Below are 23,704 nucleotides of genomic sequence, written 5' to 3'. Positions count from 1 at the left end.
GGAGGAGGAGAGGAGGAGGAGAACAGAGAGGAGAGAGGAGTGGGGACCTGAAGCAGGAGCCCCTGTTTCCTGATCATCCAGCCCACCCCTGACTGGAGCCAGTATCTGAGCTGGCTGTTCTGTGTGTCTGGGGACCTCGGGTATCCTGGGTCAAACAGACCTCGACTACAGAGACATCTTTCCTGCTTGGGGTGCAGTTTTAGAATAAACAGGAGATAGGAGATCGGCTCCTGTTGATTTTGTGCCATCCGGGTGCAGAGAGAGAGATCTGACTGCAGGGTGTATCACATTTATCAGAAGGCAGCTCATCTCTTCTCTGGCCTCTGCAGGCACTATTGAACAGTTTCAAACGTAGAAGAAGTCTGGGGGTTTTCTGGGTGACCAGAACGTTAGGCCCCTGAAACGCCTTGTTTGTCAACACTGTACACAGAGAAACTTGTGTGTGGTATTGTTTCTTGTGTGCAATCTAGTTTGTCTCTTGTCAATGTAATAAGGATGAATTTTGGCATTGACTTTTTTATGACAGTCTCAAGACATGCCTTCTTATTAGCAACAATATGAAATTGCAAGCAGTTTATCTGACCTTCTGATGCTAATGATATAACCGCAGAAAGTCGAGCCACATTTCATACTTTCTGTTTGTAGACTTCCTGTTCACCAAACTAAAGGTGAATTTTCATTTCTGAGAAATCAAGTGGTCAGGTACAAGGAAGTATCTGTAGAGAGAAACAGCTCCTAATATGGACATTCAGAACGAGCTCTGCTACCACAAGCCTGCTGTATGAAACCCGTGACCTTTGACCTGATCAGAGGCTGCTGTCACGTCTGTATCCTGTATCCTCTCCACACGCGTGAAGCCAGGACTCTGCTGACCCACACCGAACCCCAGTGAAGAGTGAAGAGTTGTGTCTGATTGTAGAGAAATCACTTCCAGTCGGGGGTTATGAATAGTTGTTTGACTTATTGACTTAACCGCTCGGTCGGTTCCTGATTTTCACCAGTTTCCGAACCCCTCAGTTGTGACAATATCAAGAGGACCAGCTCCGTTTCTCCTCTCAGTACTTCATGGAAGACGTTACAAATATATTTGTACACTGGATTTTCTTTCTGGTTTTGTTGATCTCTTTCTTTAATGTTTACAAATGTCAAGAAACGCTTCATGTGTTCATCGTTTCAGAGTGGATAACTTTATGGTTCACTGCAGTGGATCTGCACTGTTGTTCTAAACAATTAATGAAACGTTTCAAAGCCCGGTCTGATTTTCTTAGAATCCTTTGACCTCAATTGCAAAGAATTGTATTGACTTTCAAATTCAGGTCACATTGATCACAATTATGTTCACCACATTATCTACTTTTTATCCATTCTTTAAATTTCTCCCAGGTCTTTAAGTGCAAGCAGTGACTTTCCAGACTCCTCCTTCAGTTTCTCCTCATACTCCTGACACAGTGTCTCCACATCACTCAGATATTTCTTCCTGTCTTCTATCTCTCGGCTCAGCTGTTGTTTCAGGCACATCCAAAACCCCACAACCCAATACCGAGACTGAGGTTCTAGAGGAAGGACCAGTGAGGCAGAGAGGTAACAGGCCCACAGCACACTAATGCAGCAACAACACCTCAAAGAGAAACAGGGCTCGAAGTCTGATCTGTTGGTATGGGACAGAAACCTGTCAGAGCCCATAGACTTGTCTCAGGCAGAGAGCAGGAAGTTGAAAACACTTTCCAGGAAATACAACAGCCTTTCCAGTGTTCAGCAAGAAATCTCATCTTTCACCCAGTATACCCAGGTAAGTTACCCCAGTATACCCAGGTAAATGACCTCAGTATACCCAGGTAAGTTACCCCAGGATACCCAGGTGAGTTAACCAGTATACCCATGTAAGTTACCCAGTCTACCCAGGTAAGTTACCCAGTATACCCAGGTAAATTACCCCAGGACACCCAGTATACCCAGGTGAGTTACCCAATATACCAATATACCCAGGTCAGTTACCCAGTATACCCAGGTGAGTTACCCAGAATATCCAGGTAAGTTACCCCAGTATACCCAGATAAGTTACCCAGTATACCCAGGTGAGTTACCTCAGTATACCCAGATAAGTTACCCAGTATAGCCAGTATACCCAGGTGAGATCCCCAGTATACCCAGGTAAGCTGTGGGTTCATGAGTGTCAGTGAACAGTACACAAACAGACCATATAAGATCACAAGAAGAGAACAAGGAGGAGGAGAGGAGGAGGAGAACAGAGAGGAGAGAGGAGTGGGGACCTGAAGCAGGAGCCCCTGTTTCCTGATCATCCAGCCCACCCCTGACTGGAGCCAGTATCTGAGCTGGCTGTTCTGTGTGTCTGGGGACCTCGGGTATCCTGGGTCAAACAGACCTCGACTACAGAGACGTCTTTCCTCCTTGGGGTGCAGTTTTAGAATAATCAGGAGATAGGAGATCGGCTCCTGTTGATTTTGTGCCATCCGGGTGCAGAGAGAGAGATCTGACTGCAGGGTGTATCACATTTATCAGAAGGCAGCTCATCTCTTCTCTGGCCTCTGCAGGCACTATTGAACAGTTTCAAACGTAGAAGAAGTCTGGGGTTTTCTGGGTGACCAGAACGTTAGGCCCCTGAAACGCCCTGTTTGTCAACACTGTACACAGAGTAACTTGTGTGTGGTATCTTTTCTTGTGTGCAGTCTAGTTTGTCTCTTGTCAATGTAATAAGGATGAATTTTGGCATTGACTTTTTTATGAACAGAAGTCACAAGACATGACTTCTTACTCAGCAACAGTATGAGAGAATACATTGCAAGCACTTTATCTGACCTTCTGATGCTAACGATATAACCGCAGAAAGTCGAGCCACATTTCATACCTTCTGTTTGTAGACTTCCTGTTCACCAAACTAAAGGTGACTTTTCATTTCTGAGAAATCAAGTAGTCAGGTACAAGGAAGTATCTGTAGAGAGAAACAGCTCCTAATATGGACATTCAGAACGAGCTCTGCTACCACCAGCCTGCTGTATGAAACCCGTGACCTTTGACCTGATCAGAGGCTGCTGTCACGTCTGTATCCTGTATCCTCTCCACACGCGTGAAGCCAGGACTCTGCTGACCCACACCGAACCCCAGTGAAGAGTGAAGAGCTGTGTCTTCTTGTAGAGAAATCACTTCCAGTCGGGGGTTATGAATAGTTGTTTGACTTATTGACTTAACCGCTCGGTCGGTTCCTGATTTTCACCAGTTTCCGAACCCCTCAGTTGTGACAATATCAAGAGGACCAGCTCCGTTTCTCCTCTCAGTACTTCATGGAAGACGTTACAAATAGATTTGTACACTGGATTTTCTTTCTGGATTTGTTGATCTCTTTCTTTAATGTTTACAAATGTCAAGAAACACTTCATGTGTTCATCGTTTCAGAGTGGATAACTTTATGGTTCACTGCAGTGGATCTGCACTGTTGTTCTAAACAATTAATGAAACGTTTCAAAGCCCGGTCTGATTTTCTTAGAATCCTTTGACCTCAATTGCAAAGAATTGTATTGACTTTCAAATTCAGGTCACATTGATCACAATTATGTTCACCACATTATCTACTTTTTATCCATTCTTTAAATTTCTCCCAGGTCTTTAAGTGCAAGCAGTGACTTTCCAGACTCCTCCTTCAGTTTCTCCTCATACTCCTGACACAGTGTCTCCACATCACTCAGATATTTCTTCCTGTCTTCTATCTCTCGGCTCAGCTGTTGTTTCAGGCACATCCAAAACCCCACAACCCAATACCGAGACTGAGGTTCTAGAGGAAGGACCAGTGAGGCAGAGAGGTAACAGGCCCACAGCACACTAATGCAGCAACAACACCTCAAAGAGAAACAGGGCTCGAAGTCTGATCTGTTGGTATGGGACAGAAACCTGTCAGAGCCCATAGTGTAAAACCCTGTTGTTGGCAGGGTGTGTGTGTGTGTGTGTGACTTGTCTCAGGCAGAGAGCAGGAAGTTGAAAACAATTTCCAGGAAATACCACAGCCTTTCCAGTGTTCAGCAAGAAATCTTCTCTTTGGCTGACAGCTTACAATTCCAAGAGAGAAACAGGAAGAGGAGACATTCACTGTGGGGACTGGGTGAACCCTAAAGGTTTAAAATGGAGTTTTACTGCCACCTGGGGGCTGAGAACACGTACTGCAGGAACACTGGTCTCCTGCCTCTTTCCCCAGCAGACTCCTGCCAATCGACAGAGACTGAAGCCATGAAGGTCACCTGCCCTGGGGACAAGCTGAAACTGCGTCCCTCCGAGAGGCAACAGCAAACAGTTGAAATGGCGCCAACAATCAACACTTAACCCCACAGATTTATCTGAAAGAACTTGATCTTGAACTTCATTGCCATATGTGACCGGTACGATGGAATTCTTACCTACAGAAAGTCCCTCGAGTGTTAAAACAAGTGTAAAAACACAGAGCGCAGACAGCGCATCAAAACAACAGACAAACAAACAGCAGACAATGTACGAGCCAACAAGTAAACAGCTTGAACGTAAACATTGACTGGAGATGGGCAATAAATAAGAATTCATCATGAGGGAGAGGGTGATGGTGCAGGTGTGCTCCGAGGGACAGGGCCAATCGCCCTGCTTGTGGGTAGAAGCTATTGAGGACACTGGTGGTCTGTGTCCGTATGCTCTTGTGTCTCTTGCCTGAGGGCAGTGGGCTGAAGGGCTCGTGCCCGGGCTGGTGACGAAAGCATGTTTAGAGTTGTAGGTCATGTCGTGTCACCTAGGGTTCATATTGGTAAGACCACTAAGGTTACCTCCTAATTCACTACAGAGACGTGTTTCCTTCAGAGAGTGCTGTCCATCCTCTTCCTGGTGTACTCTAACCTGAGATCATCTCAGGACGCCACAACACTCCCAGTCCTACCCACTGAGAGACGGAGTCTGGGAACCAGTGACGGCACTGGGGTATTTGTTATGCTAAGCAGCAGAGATACATGTATTTAACCCAGCAGAGGAAGAGACGTACAGTACATATGAAGTCTAAAGAGTTCAGGAATACTGATCGATTGCTGAGAATACTGATATTCGCATGGCTTGCTGGTATTGTGCTACTGGAAAAGTCCCAGCGTGCCCAGAGAGTGAGAGTGTTTAGTGGTCAGTGTGCTGCCCGATCTCTTGAGCGCATCATACAGTACGAGTTATATACAGAGGGGACGAGGCTCACACTATTAGACACTGGGCCTGCTTTTCCCTTTCTCTGGTTTTTCTTCCCACTTTTTTTAGGTTTTAAGGCTTTGGAGACCCGTCTCACAGCCTGCTCAGCTCGGCGGGGTGTCTGCGCAGGCGCAGCTGCTTCCGGGTCCCGGTCCGGCTCTGCATGTTCTCGGCTGAATGACAGTGAGATTCGCTGGTTTACAGACCTCATCTGGCCTATAGACCTATCGACTGTGACCCCCCTCACGCCCGCTTAACCTCTGAACGACTGAGACGGTCGTTTTGTTTTGTTTTCCTGTGTCGTGACATCTGTCCCTGGACTCCCTAGTCTGTTCTATCTTCCCTGTTTTTTGTATATAAAAATAAAGAAATAAAGATATTTTAAAAATCTGTATCCCACCTTCTACCCACAAGCAGGGCGATTGGCGAACACACCTGCACCCTCTCCCTCATGATGATCACATCTCCAGTCATTGTTTACGTTCAAGCTGTTTACTTGTTTACTTCAATTCAATTCAACTTTATTGTCATTAAACTTACACAGGTGCACAGCACAGTGAAAAGTGTTTCTCATTAGTCACTCAGGTGCAGTATTTAAATAGGACAGAAGATAAGACAGCAGACAGTTACACAATAGCAATAACAGTAACGTGTAATAACATAACATAAATAACACGTAATCAAGTCATCAAAACTGTGCAAAATTCCGCAAACAGAGAAAATTTAACAGGACAAAAACAGTGCAAGGTAATTCTTGGAACAGTGCAAAAAATGTTTTTTTTTTGCACCTTGTCTGCTGTTTGTTTGTCTATTGTCTTGATGCGCTGTCTGCCCTCTGTGTTTTTACACTTGTTTTAACACTCGGGAGACTCTCTGTAAGTAAGAATTCCAACGTACCAGCACACGTACCGGTTACATATGGCAGGAAAGTTCAAGTTCAAGTTGTGCGGAGAACCAGTCGGCCTCGGAACCGCACACACACACACTCAGAGAGAGAGAGAGAGAGAGAGAGAGAGAGAGAGAGAGTCTCCCAATAATGCTCCAGCCGCCTACAGTATATGTCAATATTATATAATATGTCTTTGTTGTAAATGTCTGTAACATGTCTGTAGATTTTATTTTACTTCTATTTTTTGTTTTGTTTCATGTAAATATCATTACTTTCATTTGCTTTGGCAACACTGATTGTACCCATCGGTCATGCTGATAAAGCACCTTGAATTGAAATTGAGAGAGGAGGGTGGGTGCCCGTACCTGAGTCTGGTCCGGACGCCCTGTCCTACCCCAGAGCGACCGCCAGGAGCGCGGCGTGAGGTGCCCGTCACTGCAGCGCCCGGGACTTCACTAGACTGGACGTGTCGCGGCCGGACCAGGCTCAGGTACGGGCACCCCCCTCTCTCTCTCTGAGTGTGTGCGGTTCCGAGACCGACTGGTTCCGACACAGCCCGGCCCAAGAGGAAAGCCAGCCCGAGCGGACCGGCGCTCCCGGTTTCTCCTCCACAAGGAACTGCGCCTCTGGTTGCGGTTTTCTCCCGGTGTGAAACCCCCCAGCTCCTCGCTCCCGGCTCCCGGCTCCCGGCGCTGTCAGGAGACGGGTGGTTTTATTTTGGGGGGTGTGTGTGCAGTCGAACGGTGGAATTGGGGGGGGGGGTCGTTCGCAGGTGCTGAGGCACGAGTCCGCTTCCCCTCATCCCGAAAGCTGGGCCTGGTGAAAGTGAAACTGGCTCCCAGTCCGGTGGTGGTGGTGGGGAGGCGGAGGCGGAGGCGCCCTTTTCAGAGTCGGGACGAGTTCAGAGACGTGGTTTGTGACGGCCGAGCGCGTGTTGGTTGGTTTGTTTGTTATTTTGTGGTGGTGGTGTTGTTGTTGTTTCTGAATCCGAGTCCCGGTGGAGCTCCTTCGTCTCCGAGGACTCCGGCGGCGCCGAGCTCGTCGGGCTGTCGGGCTCCGGGGATATCGGTGTTTGGGGTTCGGGGTTCGGGCCTCCGTCGGAGGGCGACAGAGGGGGGCGATCGCGGCTCCGAGGACGAATCTCGCTCAGGCGCCCCGTGAGAGTCGCTGTCGTCCCGGTCCGAGAGCCAGTCGGTTTCCAGAAACACAAGCAGCACAGCCGGGAGGTGGAGACTGAGGAGGGACAGGAGGCACAGTGGACACATGGACCCAGGGGAGAGACAGGAGACAGTGGGCACGTGGACACAGGGGAGGGACAGGCGATACAGGGGAGTGACAGGAGACACAGTGGACACAGTAGAGGGACAGGAGACACAGGGGAGTGACAGGAGACACAGTGGACACAGAAGAGGGACAGGAGACACACGGGATATGTGGACACAGGGGAACGACAGGAGACACAGTGGACACAGAATAGGGACAGGAGACACAGGGGACACGTGGACACAGGGGAGTGACAGGGGACACATGGACACAGAAGAGGGACAGGAGACAGTGGGCACGTGGACACTGGAGAGTGACAGGAGACAGTGGAGCGCAATGGGAGACACAGTGGACAGGGCACTGTGGTCTTCAGGAAGATTAAATCATCACCCTGGTTCACATCCCTCATTTTCCTCCTTCCCTGCTGTTCCAGAGTCTGCATCAATGTTCAGCTGTTTGAAGAAAAAATCAGCCCGTAAGTTACTCTTTTTCTGGCTGTTTCTCTGCTCTGTTTACAAACGTGCATTTGTACAGATTTGCCTGAAAAAAAAATATCCAACTTACACTTTCTTGCAAAAATTCTAGTCCCTGCTCATCACACTGTTCCTAGAGGCGCAGCACTTTACAGATGCTGTGTAGTCAGGTGCCACTGTGTCATTCTGTCACTTCACAGACGCTCCCTGACAAGGCTGGCCGCTGTGTTGTCAGGTGTCGATGTGTCAGTCACTTTATAGACGCTCCCTGACCAGGCTGGGCACTGTGTAGTCAGGTGCCACTGTGTCAGTCTGTCACTTCACAGACGCTCCCTGACAAGGCTGGCCGCTGTGTAGTCAGGTGCCACTGTGTCAGTCTGTCACTTCACAGATGCTCCCTGACAAGGCTGGCCGCTGTGTTGGAACAAGTAATAGGTTTATTCCATGCTGAAAAAAAGAAGAAAGAGAACACAACGTTTCGGCCGTGGAGCCTTCTTCAGGTGTCATGTTGTCAGGTGTCGATGTGTCAGTCACTTTATAGACGCTCCCTGACAAGGCTGGGCGCTGTGTAGTCAGGTGCCACTGTGTCAGTCTGTCACTTCACAGGTGCTCCCTGACAAGGCTGGGCGCTGTGTAGTCAGGTGCCACTGTGTCAGTCTGTCACTTCACAGGTGCTCCCTGACAAGGCTGGCCGCTGTGTTGTCAGGTGTCGATGTGTCAGTCACTTTACAGACGCTCCCTGACAAGGCTGGGCACTGTGTTGTCAGGTGTGTAGTTCTGCCTGCCTTGTGTGCAGTGTGTGTCCCTGCCTCTGCATGGAGCTCCTGTCTGGGCAGTAACAGGCTACAGGAAGCCTGCTGTTTGTACATTAATCCCATTATAGATGATCCTTGTGTTTCCATCACTATTTGTCATGTGGTGGGTGGGATGTACAGTATACAACAGACATATTTTCCCGTTAATTAGAATAATTAAAAATGCCTTATTCAAGCTTTAAATTGTCAAACGTGTGACATGTCGCCCACTTGCATATCTCTGTTTTATATCTGTCCAGTCAAAGTCCACTTCCTGGTGGCTGGGGTTACCCATAATGCCGAGCAGAGGTTCAAGAAGAAGCTGAAAAGGCAGATTCGTTTTCAAGAGTGCCGTCCAGAAAAATGTCACGCGCTCGTAGTCTTTTGTCCGGTCAGCTCTCGGATAGGGACTGACATCGACGCCGCCCTCCAGAACATTCCAGGTGAGGGGTTACAAAGACATCAACCAAACCTCACAGTAACCCCACCTCAACTTGAACCCCAACTCCGACACAGCTCTGACACAATCACAAGAAAAAGTTAATGAATAATGTCTTACACTTATATAGCGCTTTTCTGGACACTCCACTCAAAGCGCTGTACAGGTCCGGGGGATCCCCTCCACCCCCACCAGTGTGTACCCCACCTGCATGATGCTCCAGTCCTCTCACACACAGCAGCTCTCAGTGGGGAGGAGAGCAGAGGGATGAGGCCAGTTCAGAGAGGGGGGTGATCAGGAGGCCATGATGGGTCAAGACCAGGGGGGTAATTGGGGCAGGACACTGGGGTAACACCCCTACTCTTCTCGAGAGACACCCCGGGATTGTCAATGAGCACAGAGAGTCAGGACCTCAGTTTGACGTCTCATCCGAAGGACGGCGCCTGTTTACAGTCCAGTGTCCCCGTCACTATACTGGGGCATCAGGACCACACAGACCGCAGGGTGAGAGCGCCCCCTGCTGGCCCCACTCACACCTCTCCCAGCAGCAGCCTCAGCTCTCCTCCCAGGAGTCTCCCCTCCAGGTACTGGACGGGCTCCCCCTGCTGGGCTCCAGTGGGGCTGGGAGCTGGGTGAGAGCGCCCCCTGCTGGTCCCCACTCACACCTCCTCCAGCAGCAGCCTCAGCTCTCCTCCCAGGAGTCTCCCCTCCAGGTAGAAGCTTGTGAGCCCTTTGGAATTGATGGGAACACCCGACTCCAGTTAGCTCTGGGAGAAGTCCTTAGCCAAGAGGGTCACATCCCTTTCCCAGCCTGGACTGTGGATGTTTAGACGATGTGTGTTCAGTACCGACAGGAAGAAGTGCAAGTGTTTGTGTCTTATTAGTTTAAGCAAATTGTGACTAAGTTAATAGTTGTTTTTGACTTGGTTGTTTTTATGGGTCATTAATGCAGAAATCAAGGTAATTCCAAAGGGTTCACACACTTTTTCTTGCAACTGTATGTATGTGCAGTAATATGTTGTCAGCAGCTGTCTAAATCATGTTGCGTGATGTATTGAGAAATTCCTGAGAAATTCGGCTGATCAGGGGTCAGGGGAGGTGACAGTCTCACCTATTAAACCTCCATTCTGACTGATGACTGTCTGTGCTTCAGTTCTGCTGTACTGCTCACTCAGACCCTGCAGGTGCTCAGTCAGGACCCTGTCTCTGTCTCTCTCCACAGGGGACAAGCCCGCCGCCCTGGTGGTGATGCACCACACCTACGACCCCAAGGCAGTTGTGGCTGAGAGCAGCAGACTGGTGACCAGGAGAGACACAGTGACTGTGGACTGTCTGTTCCATGAGACACTGGGGGGACTGCTGCGCAACTGTCCCATCAATGAGCAGGCTGTGAGACAGGTCTCCAAAGCCTTAAAACCTAAAAAAAAGTGGGAAGAAAAACCAGAGAAAGGGAAAAGTAGGCCCAGTGTCTAACAGTGTGAGCCTCGTCCCCTCTGTATATAACTCGTACTGTATGATGCGCTCAAGAGATCGGGCAGGAAGCACACTGACCACTAAACACTCTCACTCTCTGTGCATGCTGGGACTTTTCCAGTAGCATAACACTGGAACAGGCAGAAGACATCAGACTCCAGCTCCGGAGGTAAGTCAGCATGTTTCACTGTGCATAACAATGTATTAAGAATAAGAACACATTTATACAGTGATGACCTGTAAGGACTCCCCAGTGAAGGTGAAGAGATGTGTGGGTCCTGTGCAGACGCAGGAGGAGGTAGAGTAGGTGAACAAGCAGGTGAACAATCTGGTACTGTCACGGAGGTCCGAAGGGACGAACCGTGGAGAGGCAGGAGAGCAGAAAAGACCCTCTGTGTAGTGGCGAGATGGGGTAAGCCCAGGCTCAGCTGTTCAGGAATGCCCTATAGAAACCCACGCCCTCAGGCAGCGGACGTGGGGCGACCTGGTGCCAGGCGGGTCTCAGGACATCCGAACGTCAGTGCTGAGCCAAGCAGAATCAGTATAGCCCCAGGGAGAGAGACACCGGAAGGACAGAGAAGCACAGGAAACTAGGGACAGCGACAGGTACGTCAGGCGAGTCCGTGGTCAAGAGGAGAAAGGTGGTTCGGATTCCAGGAAGTGCCAATAGTGGCCAACAACCCGAATCGAGAGGACGTTTTAATCTACCCCTGAAGGTGTTTTATGCGGTCTTGAGTGTGCTTGGTTCCTGCAGTAAAAAGTTTATTTTTGAACAAATTAAAAATACATTTAAATCCGTTTGGCATTCCCCTCAAGCAAAATGAGTGAAAAGGGCAATATTCTGTCACAGACTTCCCTTTTTCTACAGTGAGAGTCACACTAATTAAGTCACTAGAGAAAGCCAGTAAACCATTTATTTTGGATTTACAATGATGCAAAGAGTATTACTAAACCATAAAACCAATAGAAAATAGGACAGGAAGGACAGTTTAAACTTATTGATAATCTTAAAATCATGAAAGTAGAATTGGCCTGATTAAAGATTTGCTGTAGGTGCTCTCAAATCGTTACTCTTGACTATTAATGTTTTTTTCTGAACAGATCTTTAAGCTTCTTCCAGCTAATTTTCAGGAATTTGATGAAGCTGAAGTTGTACTGTGCGTTTTCAGCCTCCTCCCTGATCTTCTTCAGCTCTTCCTTCTGTTTCTTCTTGAGCTCCTCTGTTCTCTCCTGGTGGATTCTCTCCAGCTCAGCCCTCATGGCCTCCTGCTTCATGCTCATCAGCTCCAGCTTCTGCTGTTTCTCCAGGATCTGCAGCTCTTGCCTGTGTTCCAGGCTGAGTTTCCTCCTCAGCTCCTCCTCCTTCTCCCGGATCTTCCTCTCGGCCTCCTCGAACATCTCCTGGGTGTAGTAGCCGCCCCCGTTGGCCTCCACCATGCGGTCGATCATGGTCAGCAGCTCCCTCACCTGGGTGCGATTCTCCATGTCTTTGTTGTTGAAGACGTGGTACCTGCTGCCACACTTCTGGATCACATCCCGGAGGTCTGGATGGGAATCCATCACGTAGTCGGTAATGGTTTCATCTTCCAGCACGTCCCCCCTGGTGAAGAGGACGATGGTGTAAGAATTGGCCCTTTCTCCAAAGAGCTCCTGCAGGGCCTCCACAGCGTTCTTCTCCTCCTCGGTGAAGCGGCCCAGCTGGATGACCAGCAGGAAGACGTGGGGTCCCGGGCAGGAGACCTGGACACACCTCACAATCTCAGGAATTATAAGTTCATCGGGGACGTCAGTGTCAAAGATGCCTGGAGTGTCGATCACAGCGACACGTCTCCCGTCGATCTCTGTGGACTGTTTCTCACAGCGCTTTGTCACCGATTTGGCGTTGAGGGCAGATTGAAACTCCTTCCTGCCCAGAATGGTGTTTCCAGAGGCGCTCTTCCCCACTCCTGTTTTCCCAATGAGGACGATCCGCCTCTCCTGCAGCTGGTCTGAAAAGGAAAGAATTGCTTTTGAAATGGCACTCCTGAGTCAATTTCAGGTTTTCTACAGGAAGGTACAGGCAAGGACATGACAGTTCACTGTGCTGCAGGACTTCCACAGGAAGGTACAGGCAAGGACTTCCAATGGAAGAGACAACTCCAGCAGTGACGAATCTTACAGTCACACCTGCACCTCTCCAGAGACACACTGGCTCATACATTTGTCATCTGAGTCTTCTCCACATGTCCTGTTGTGCCATCTGGTGCTCACAACACATACACAGCACAACACTCAACATTACCTTCCCGTTTCCTAAAGAGACGTGTTGCTCTCAGAAAATACTGCACTAGTCCAAATGTCTATAATCCAAATCATTTCAGGAAGTCACACTACCTCCAGTCTCACAAACCGAGAGGCGTTAAAAAGACAAGTGACCCTAGGGTTAGGGTTAGGGAGTCAGTAGTCAGCACTGCTGGGGCCCTGGGTTCACTTCCTGGGGTGCTGTCTGTGAGGAGTCTGCATGTTCTCCCTGTGTTTGTGAAGGTTTCCTCCCACAGTCCACAGACATGCTTGTGGCTTCCAGGGTTTGTGGGTGTGTGTGTATCCTGTGATGGACTGGTGTCCTGTCCAGGGTGTGAGTGTGTGTGTGTGTGTCCTGTGATGTACTGGTGTCCTGTCCAGGGTGTGTGTGTGAGTCTGTGTGTCCTGTGATGGACTGGTGTTCTGTCCAGGGTGTGTGAGTGTGTGTGTGTGTGTCCTGTGATGGACTGGTGTCCTGTCCAGGGTGTGTGTGTGTGTGTGAGTGTGTCCTGTGATGGACTGGTGTCCCGTCCAGGGTGTGTGTGTGTGAGTGTGTGTGTCCTGTGATGGACTGGTGTCCTGTCCAGGGTGTGTGTGTGAGTGTGTGTGTGTCCTGTCCAGGGTGTGTGTGTGTGAGTTTGTCACACTCTCGGACTCTCTTGGACTGATTTCCAAGACCGCGATGCTAAAGCCACTCACTACCAGCTTAATTATAGTCTTAATGATAAAGAAAAGGATGATCTGATAATCCCAGAATACCTTTCCCAATGTCTCTCCGGATGCTGCTCTGCAGGCCCCTCCAGTCAATGTACTTATCCAGGCTCTCAGCAGGACTGACAGTCAGAGAGTCAGGAATCACACCCAGGGAGCCAGACCTGCTCAAAAGGGAGGAAAGAGTCTGTCACCTCCTGTCCTGATGGGTCACCGAGCATGCGTCTCTCCTGCAGAGTGGAAGAGACTCCAGAGAGACACTCTCATGGGAGAGCCAGTCTGAGCAGAGTCACACCTGTAAGAGGAAGAGCTACAGACACATACCTGTCTGAGGAAGAGCTACAGACACACACCTGTCTGAGGAAGAGCTACAGACACACACCTGTCTGAGGAAGAGCTACAGACTTACACCTGTCTGAGGAAGAGCAGGGTCACACCTGTCTGAGGAAGAGCTACAGACACACACCTGTCTGAGGAAGAGCAGAGACACACCTGTCTGAGGAAGAGCTACAGACACACACACCTGTCTGAGGAAGAGCTATAGACACACACCTGTCTGAAGAAGAGCTATAGACACACACATGTCTGAGGAAGAGCTACAGACACACCTGTCTGAGGAAGAGCTACAGACACACCTGTCTGAGGAAGAGCTACAGACACTCACCTGTCTGAGGAAGAGCTACAGACACTCACCTGTCTGAGGAAGAGCTACAGACACACACCTGTCTGAGGAAGAGCTACAGACACTCACCTGTCTGAGGAAGAGGACGTTCTCTGCTTCATCTTTGTGACAGTACTGACCCCACTCTCACTCACCCACTGTGGAAATAAATCAGGGACAGTGAGAGATCTCATACAGGAAACTGATATGTTTCAACAGCTCTTACAGCACAACATGTATAGGTTAACCTAGTTATGGCTGCAGTGTCTCTAGACCAGTGCTTGACCAGTACCTGCAGGAAGCGGTCAGCCTGGGGGATGTCCAGTCCAGACTGCACTGTCCTGGCTACCTCCTCCATCTCTCTCAGCTCAGTCTCCAGCAGTGCCAGGTTTCTCTCCATCATGCTCAGCATCTCGCGGTCTGCTGCCTGCATGTCCCTCTTCAGCTGCTCCTCGGCGAGACGCAGTGCTTCCTTCAGCTCCTCAAACTGCTGACTGATCCCAGACATCAGCTGACGGGACTTGTGCTGCAATCAGAGAGAATACAGTAAGGAGCTGCGTTTGACAGAGACAAGTAACACAGAAAGACAGAACAGTCTAGTCAGTACAGAGACACGGCTATATAGACTCTTACTGGTGTTGACACACACACACACACGCCTGTACAGACTCTTACTGGTATAGACACACACACACACTCCTGTACAGACTCTTACTGGACACACTGTATAGACACACACACACACTCCTGTACAGACTCTTACTGGTATAGACACACACACACACACTCCTGTACAGACTCTTACTGGTATAGACACACACACACCTGTACAGACTCTTATTGGACACACTGTATAGACACACACACACACTCCTCTTCAGACTCTTATTGGACACACTGTATAGACACACACACACTCCTGTACAGACTCTTACTGGACACACTGTATAGACACACACACACTCCTGTACAGACTCTTATTGGACACACTGTATAGACACACACACACACTCCTGTACAGACTCTTATTGGACACACTGTATAGACACACACACACTCCTGTAAAGACTCTTATTGGACACACTGTATAGACACACACACACACTCCTGTACAGACTCTTATTGGACACACTGTATAGACACACACACACACTCCTGTACAGACTCTTATTGGACATACTGTATAGACACACACACACTCCTGTAAAGACTCTTATTGGACACACTGTATAGACACACACACACACTCCTGTACAGACTCTTATTGGACACACTGTATAGACACACACACACACTCCTGTACAGACTCTTATTGGACACACCGTATAGACACACACACACACACGTGTACAGACTCTTACTGGACACACTGTATAGACACACACACACACTCCTGTACAGACTCTTACTGGACACACTGTATAGACACACACACTCCTGTACAGACTCTTATTGACACACTGTATAGACACACACACACACACGTGTACAGACTCTTACTGGACACACTGTATAGACACACACACACTCCTGTACAGACTCTTACTGGACACACTGTATAGACACACACACACACACCTGTACAGACTCTTATTGGACACACTGTATAGACAAACACACACTCCTGTACAGACTCTTATTGGACACACTGTATAGACACACACACCTGTACAGACTCTTATTGGACACACTGTATAGACACACACACACACTCCTGTACAGACTCTTATTGGACACACTGTATAGACACACACACACACTCCTGTACAGACTCTTATTGGACACACTGTATAGACACACACACACTCCTGTAGAGACTCTTATTGGACACACTGTATAGACACACACACACACTCCTGTACAGACTCTTATTGGACACACTGTATAGACACACACACACACTCCTGTACAGACTCTTATTGGACACACTGTATAGACACACACACACACTCCTGTACAGACTCTTATTGGACACTCTGTATAGACACACACACACACTCCTGTACAGACTCTTATTGGACACTCTGTATAGACACACACACACACTCCTGTACAGACTCTTATTGGACACTCTGTATAGACACACACACACACTCCTGTACAGACTCTTATTGGACACTCTGTATAGACACACACACACACTCCTGTACAGACTCTTATTGGACACACTGTATAGACACACACACACTCCTGTACAGACTCTTACTGGACACACTGTATAGACACACACACACACTCCTGTACAGACTCTTATTATATCTTACCTGTCTAGTGCTCATCTGTTCCTCCTGCTGTGTTTTTAGACTCTTCATGGCTTTAGTTTTCTCCAGCAGAGTGGTCAGGTTTGTCCGTAGAGGGGCCTGTCAGAGAGCCACAGGGGTGATGGGTCAGTGCGGACAGGCTGGTCAGCAAACCAGTCTCTGTGACCAGCTGTTCGCAAGCTCGGGCTGTCAGCAGGAAGAGGGGAGAGCTGGTCAGGCAGAACATGCAGACTCCACACAGAAAACGGCAAAATATCCATCCGCCCAGTTCCTACCTGCTTCTTCCAGTTCAGGGAAGAAGGGGAGCAACAGGCACAGGGCAGGGTACACCCTGGACAGGACACCAGTCCATCACAGGACACACTCACACACCCTGGACAGGACACCAGTCCATCACAGGACACACTCACACACCCTGGACAGGACACCAGTCCATCACAGGACACTCACACACTCACACACCCTGGACAGGACACCAGTCCATCACAGGACACACACACACTCACCCACCCTGGACAGGACACCAGTCCATCACAGGACACACTCACACACCCTGGACAGGACACCAGTCCATCACAGGACACACTCACACACCCTGGACAGGACACCAGTCCATCACAGGACACACACACACACTCACACACCCTGGACAGGACACCAGTCCATCACAGGACACACACACACACACACACACCCTGGACAGGACACCAGTCCATCACAGGACACACACACACACACACCCTGGACAGGACACCAGTCCATCACAAGACACACACACACTCACACACCCTGGACAGGACACCAGTCCATCACAGGACACACACACACACTCACACACCCTGGACAGGACACCAGTCCATTACAGGACACACACACACACTCACACACCCTGGAGAGGACACCAGTCCATCACAGGACACACACACACACTCACACACCCTGGAGAGGACACCAGTCCATAACAGGACACACACCCACACTCACACACCCTGGAGAGGACACCAGTCCATCAAAGAACACACACTCACACGCCCTGGACAGGACACCAGTCCATCACAGGACACACACACACACACACGCACGCACGCACGCACACACACACCGCACGCACACGCACGCACGCACGCACGCGCACGCACGCACGCACGCACACACACACACACACCCTGGAGAGGACACCAGTCCATAACAGGACACACACCCACACTCACACACCCTGGAGAGGACACCAGTCCATCAAAGAACACACACTCACACGCCCTGGACAGGACACCAGTCCATCACAGGACACACACACACACACACACACACACACACACACACACACACACACACACACACACACACACACACACACACACACGGCTCGGGGGTTACTGTCTGGACCAGAACCAGGGGTCGCGGTGTCTGCGACAACCTTGTGCTCCTGCGCCGCCTCGTTCACGGGTCGGAACCGGTGACCCTGGTGCTGCTCGCTGTCCCTGCAGACCACACACGCCAGCCGGCCGTCCGTCTCGCAGAACAGCCTGAGTTTCTCGTCGTGCTCGACGCACTGCAGGTCTGTCTGCTCGGACACCTTCTCTTCCTCCTGCCTCGCCCTGTCGGCCATGTTCCTCAGCGCCCGGTTGGTCCTGTAGTCCCGGCGGAGGATCGGGGCTCTGCACTCCGGGCACAGGTGCACCGGGACGTCTGTGGCCAGGTAACTCTCCAGGCAGCCCCGGCAGAAGGTGTGATCGCAGGGCAGCGTGACCGGGTCCGAGAACAGCCCCCGACACACGGGGCACTGCAGCTCCTCCACCAGAGCGGACGCCATGGCTAAGGAAGAGAAACCTTTTTCAGACTTTTACTTTCGGTTTCCAAAACAAGGAAGGGAGAAGGTGACGTTGTGCGGGGGAAGGGGGTGTACCACACCAACTGCTCAGACATCTTACGTCTCAAGACAGTGTGGGGAGAAAAGATCCAGTCGTGTTTAAAACACCCCCCACACACCTTCTTCAGGTGATCAGGGCTGTGGGCTCCGTTTTCTCCCGTTCCCTGCACAGCCTCGCATATCTGGTCCGATCTCCCCCCGGGCTCCGGCCCCCGCCACCCTGCCGGATTTTACACCCCTGACGCGCACAGTCTGGGCAACCGGCCCTGGTGCTCCAGTTCGCCCATGAGCAGGGAAGAGCCGGCGGCGCTGACGATGGTCTTCCCTTTTTGGAACCGAAACATTGCGCCGGATGCCACGAACACGAAACACGATTTGGGCAGATGTGGACACGCTCCGAAACGGGGTTCGGCTTGAGAACGGAGAGCGGACACCGGTGTCCTGTGCCTGCGGGCCCTCAGGTGCCCCACTCGGGCGACACACCCGCATGACCCGACACGTGCGTTTTCTCGGTAGGTGTGACACAGAGGTTGCAAATGTGTTCTAACCTTCCTGAGAGGCTCGTCTTTCCTTCTGCCCTGAACTCCCAGCGGTAGTGTTTGACCCGATAGTACCGAATTGAAGCAGCAGGAGGGCTTGACAGTGGCTTCACTGCCGGGGGCTCCTTCTGTGTGGAGTTTGCATGGTCTGCAACGCACACGCAGGAGAACTAACACCTGACAGCTGCCTTTAGTCATGAGGCTCTGCAGGCCTCCCCACCACCAGGGGGAGCTCAGACTGCAAACAGCTGCCTTTAGTCAGGAGGCTCTGCAGGCCTCCCCACCACCAGGGGGAGCTCAGACTGCGAACAGCTGCCTTTAGTCAGGAGGCTCTGCAGGCCTCCCCACCACCAGGGGGAGCTCAGACTGCAAACAGCTGCCTTTAGTCATGAGGCTCTGCAGGCCTCCCCACCACCAGGGGGAGCTCAGACAGCAGACAGCTGCCTTTAGTCATGAGGCTCTGCAGGCCTCCCCACCACCAGGGGGAGCTCAGACTGCGAACAGCTGCCTTTATTCATGAGGCTCTGCAGGCCTCCCCACCACCAGGGGGAGCTCAGACTGCGAACAGCTGCCTTTAGTCATGAGGCTCTGCAGTCCTCCCCACCACCAGGGGGAGCTCAGACTGCGAACAGCTGCCTTTAGTCATGAGGCTCTGCAGGCCTCCCCACCACCAGGGGGAGCTCAGACTGCGAACAGCTGCCTTTAGTCATGAGGCTCTGCAGGCCTCCCCACCACCAGGGGGAGCTCAGACAGCAGACAGCTGCCTTTAGTCATGGGGCTCTGCAGGCCTCCCCACCACCAGGGGGAGCTCAGACTGCGAACAGCTGCCTTTAGTCATGGGGCTCTGCAGGCCTCCCCACCACCAGGGGGAGCTCAGACTGCGAACAGCTGCCTTTAGTCATGAGGCTCTGCAGGCCTCCCCACCACCAGGGGGAGCTCAGACTGCGAACAGCTGCCTTTAGTCATGAGGCTCTGCAGGCCTCCCCACCACCAGGGGGAGCTCAGACAGCAGACAGCTGCCTTTAGTCATGGGGCTCTGCAGGCCTCCCCACCACCAGGGGGAGCTCAGACTGCGAACAGCTGCCTTTATTCATGGGGCTCTGCAGGCCTCCCCACCACCAGGGGGAGCTCAGACAGCAGACAGCTGCCTTTAGTCATGGGGCTCTGCAGGCCTCCCCACCACCAGGGGGAGCTCAGACTGCGAACAGCTGCCTTTAGTCATGGGGCTCTGCAGGCCTCCCCACCACCAGGGGGAGCTCAGACTGCGAACAGCTGCCTTTAGTCATGAGGCTCTGCAGGCCTCCCCACCACCAGGGGGAGCTCAGACTGCGAACAGCTGCCTTTAGTCATGAGGCTCTGCAGGCCTCCCCACCACCAGGGGGAGCTCAGACTGCGAACAGCTGCCTTTAGTCATGGGGCTCTGCAGGCCTCCCCACCACCAGGGGGAGCTCAGACTGCGAACAGCTGCCTTTATTCATGAGGCTCTGCAGGCCTCCCCACCACCAGGGGGAGCTCAGACTGCGAACAGCTGCCTTTAGTCATGAGGCTCTGCAGGCCTTCCCACCACCAGGGGGAGCTCAGACAGCAGACAGCTGCCTTTAGTCATGGGGCTCTGCAGGCCTCCCCACCACCAGGGGGAGCTCAGACTGCGAACAGCTGCCTTTAGTCATGGGGCTCTGCAGGCCTCCCCACCACCAGGGGGAGCTCAGACTGCGAACAGCTGCCTTTAGTCATGAGGCTCTGCAGGCCTCCCCACCACCAGGGGGAGCTCAGACTGCGAACAGCTGCCTTTAGTCATGAGGCTCTGCAGGCCTCCCCACCACCAGGGGGAGCTCAGACTGCGAACAGCTGCCTTTAGTCATGAGGCTCTGCAGGCCTCCCCACCACCAGGGGGAGCTCAGACAGCAGACAGCTGCCTTTAGTCATGAGGCTCTGCAGGCCTCCCCACCACCAGGGGGAGCTCAGACTGCGAACAGCTGCCTTTATTCATGAGGCTCTGCAGGCCTCCCCACCACCAGGGGGAGCTCAGACTGCGAACAGCTGCCTTTAGTCATGAGGCTCTGCAGGCCTCCCCACCACCAGGGGGAGCTCAGACAGCAGACAGCTGCCTTTAGTCATGGGGCTCTGCAGGCCTCCCCACCACCAGGGGGAGCTCAGACAGCAGACAGCTCCCTTTAGTCATGGGGCTCTGCAGGCCTCCCCACCACCAGGGGGAGCTCAGACAGCAGACAGCTCCCTTTAGTCAGGGTCGGTATAGTGCCAAACCAGTCACAGGCGTGTGCTCAGCGCTGGCCTTCTTGGACTAAATGGACAGGTTTTATAAGAGATCTTAGACTGAGATAGTGTGTCCTGAGGGGACAATATCTCTCTCAAACCATGTGAGACACCTCTCGGAGATCCTAAAACACAGCTGCCCTGAACACATCTGTCTGTTGTTGTTGTATTGTCAAGGAGTTTGTTGACAAGGCCAGCCCAGAGCTCAAGAGGGTGATCGAGAAGTGTGGGAACAGGTACCATGTTTTCAACAACAGAGACCAGAGCGACCGCACTCAGGTGAGAGAGCTGCTGGACAAGATCGACAGCATGGTGAAACACAACGGAGGAGCCCACTACACCCAGGACATGTACGAAGAGGCAGAGAAACTGATCAGACAGAAGGAGGAGGAGCTGTGGAGAAAATACGAGGAGGAGAAACAGAGACAGGAGGAAGAGCTGAAGAAGAAACTGCAGGATGAGATGGAAGAAACAACAAGATCTGAGCTGCAGAAGAGTCATGAGAGAAATCTGGAGAAAGTGCAGCAGGAATTTGAGGAGAAGCTGAAGAAAGCCAGAGAAGAGGCTGAAAACTCACAATACAACTTTAGCTTCTTGAACTTCTTGTTAGAAAAATGGAGATTATTCCGTAAGAAATTACAGAATCTTTTCAGGGTCTAAAAGAATGGGGGACAAAGACAATAAAAGCTTTAATGAAAGGTCCTGAAGTAGAAACATGACACGCTCCACGCTGTCAGTTCCTCAGCCAGGCGTGTTAACAGAAAAGTATTCAGCGCAGTGCCCCTTCATATTTGTCATCTTGATTCATCATTTAGAACTTTGCTTATTGAACTTTGTTTTATTCTTGAATATAATAAAAAATATGTCCAGAAAATCTCTGTGTAATGTGTGTCAAGTGTAAAATAAAGTCATGATCACCCAGATGGAAGTTGCACATTCCTGATTATATCGAGATTGTATTTTTTCTTAACCTGCATAGCAAAGTTTTATTTTCCTGGACTTAACAGCAAATGAAATGTCCAGTATAATAATTGCTGATAGATCTAGATGCTTACAGTATGTTTATTTAACTTGAACTCACTCTCCAAAAGTGGGGTCTCTTAGAAGGATGCTAGAAGACCTGCTCTTTCTCACTACTATTGTCCAGAGACGTAGACAAGACTTTCTCTTGACCTGCAGATGGACAAGATGGAGCAGTGGCCACCAGTCCAGGTCGTTATCCTGCCAAACCAGTCACAGGCGTGTGCTCAGCGCAGGCCTTCTTGGACTAAATGGACAGGTTTTTTAAGAGATCTTAGACTGAGATAGTGTGTCCTGAGGGGACAATATCTCTCTCAAACCATGTGAGACACCTCTCGGAGATCCTAAAACACAGCTGCCCTGAACACATCTGTCTGTTGTTGTTGTATTGTCGAGTTGAGCCCTGTCGAGTTGAACCATTTTTCTAAAGCTTGAATTGAAATCGAAATTGAAAGTAAAAAAGATCTCAAAGGAGCTCATTACTAGATTAAGTCTGGAAATCGTTTTGTAACAGAAAAGTTTTGTTTACCTCCTTTTTGGGCACCACTCTCCTCTTGAGAAAGATCAGGTGGAGTGCCTGCAAGAGAACTGAATGTTGTTTATTGTGTGCGAAGGTCTGGTGACGTGCAGTTTATGGGATTCTGCTAAGCTGAAAGTATAAAGTATATACTGTACGTACCGGAAAGAGGTAGTTGCGGAGAACCCACGATCTCTTGCCGATATCCTGACGCTGAATAACTCTCTTGAACTCCTCGGCAGGGCTGTTTTGCGAACAGAATCTGATCGTTAGGACACGCCTACCTTCTGTTGCTCTTTTGTGTGTGTGTGTGTGACTTTCAGGCAGAGAGCAGGAAGTTAAAAACGATTTCCAGGAAATAACACAACCTTTCCAGTGCTCAGCAAGAAATCTCATCTTTCACCCAGTATACCCAGGTAAGTTACCCCAGTATACCCAGGTAAATGACCTCAGTGTACCCAGGTAAGTTACCCCAGTATACCCAAGTGAGTTACCCCAGTATACCCAAGTAAGTTACCCCAGGATACCCAGGTAAATGACCTCAGTATACCCAGGTAAGTTACCCCAGTATACCCAAGTTACCCCAGGATACCCAGGTAAATGACCTCAGTATACCCAGGTAAGTTACCCCAGTATACCCAGGTAAGTTACCCCAGGATACCCAGGTAAATGACCTCAGTATACCCAGGTAAGTTACCCCAGTATACCCAAGTGAGTTACCCCAGTATACCCAGGTACATTACCCAGTATACCCAGGCAAGTTACCTCAGTATACCCAGGTGAGTTACCCCAGTATACCCAGGTAAGTTACCCCAGTATACCCATGTAAGTTACATCTGTATACCCAGGTGAGTTACCCAGTATACCCCTGACTGGAGCCAGTATCTGAGCTGGCTGTTCTGTGTGTCTGGGGACCTCGGGCAGTTTTAGAATCAGGAGATAGGAGATCGGCTCCTGTTGATTTTGTGCCATCCGGGTGCAGAGAGAGAGATCTGACTGCAGGGTGTGTCACATTTATCAGAAGGCAGCTCATCTCTTCTCTGG

At 50.7% G+C, this 23,704-nt stretch overlaps 2 protein-coding genes across 2 annotated transcripts in view; one reads left to right on the top strand and one right to left on the bottom strand.

Moving 5' to 3' along the window:
• The first annotated feature begins 6,476 nt into the window (after positions 1–6,476).
• Positions 6,477–23,704, top strand: part of LOC148662375 (uncharacterized) — a 29,403-nt gene continuing 12,175 nt past the window's right edge. Inside the window, exons 1-4 of the mRNA XM_088632016.1 lie at positions 6,477–6,575; positions 7,782–7,823; positions 8,876–9,058; positions 10,277–10,481. Of these exons, the coding sequence (XP_088488142.1) occupies positions 7,793–7,823; positions 8,876–9,058; positions 10,277–10,481 (419 nt within the window). The 5' untranslated portion in view covers positions 6,477–6,575; positions 7,782–7,792. The remainder of the gene's footprint in view (positions 6,576–7,781; positions 7,824–8,875; positions 9,059–10,276; positions 10,482–23,704) is intronic.
• LOC148662376 (uncharacterized) lies at positions 11,428–18,305 on the bottom strand. Its single transcript, XM_088631869.1, has 6 exons — positions 17,858–18,305; positions 16,444–16,539; positions 14,472–14,705; positions 14,270–14,337; positions 13,567–13,682; positions 11,428–12,515 (listed from the first exon to the last, which is right to left on the bottom strand). The coding sequence occupies exons 1-6, from the start codon at positions 18,251–18,253 to the stop codon at positions 11,608–11,610; spliced, it is 1,818 nt and encodes a 605-aa protein (XP_088487995.1). The 5' UTR covers positions 18,254–18,305; the 3' UTR covers positions 11,428–11,607.

This window comes from Lepisosteus platostomus, chromosome 5 (assembly GCF_059453375.1).
Source record: "Lepisosteus platostomus isolate fLepPlt1 chromosome 5, fLepPlt1.hap1, whole genome shotgun sequence".
Taxonomy (NCBI): Eukaryota; Metazoa; Chordata; class Actinopteri; order Semionotiformes; family Lepisosteidae; genus Lepisosteus; species Lepisosteus platostomus.
The sequence above is the reverse complement of the archived record's forward strand: the minus strand, read 5'-3'. Positions and strand labels throughout refer to the sequence as shown.

Excerpts from the sequence above, each read along its gene's own strand:
- LOC148662376 (XM_088631869.1), bottom strand. The coding sequence starts at position 18,253 with ATGGCGTCCGCTCTGGTGGAGGAGCTGCAGTGCCCCGTGTGTCGGGGG. Across the intron at positions 14,706-16,443 it reads AACAGATGAGCACTAGACAG|CACAAGTCCCGTCAGCTGAT; the intron begins GTAAGATATAAT and ends CTCTGATTGCAG. Across the intron at positions 13,683-14,269 it reads ACGTCCTCTTCCTCAGACAG|GTCTGGCTCCCTGGGTGTGA; the intron begins GTGAGTGTCTGT and ends CCTTTTGAGCAG.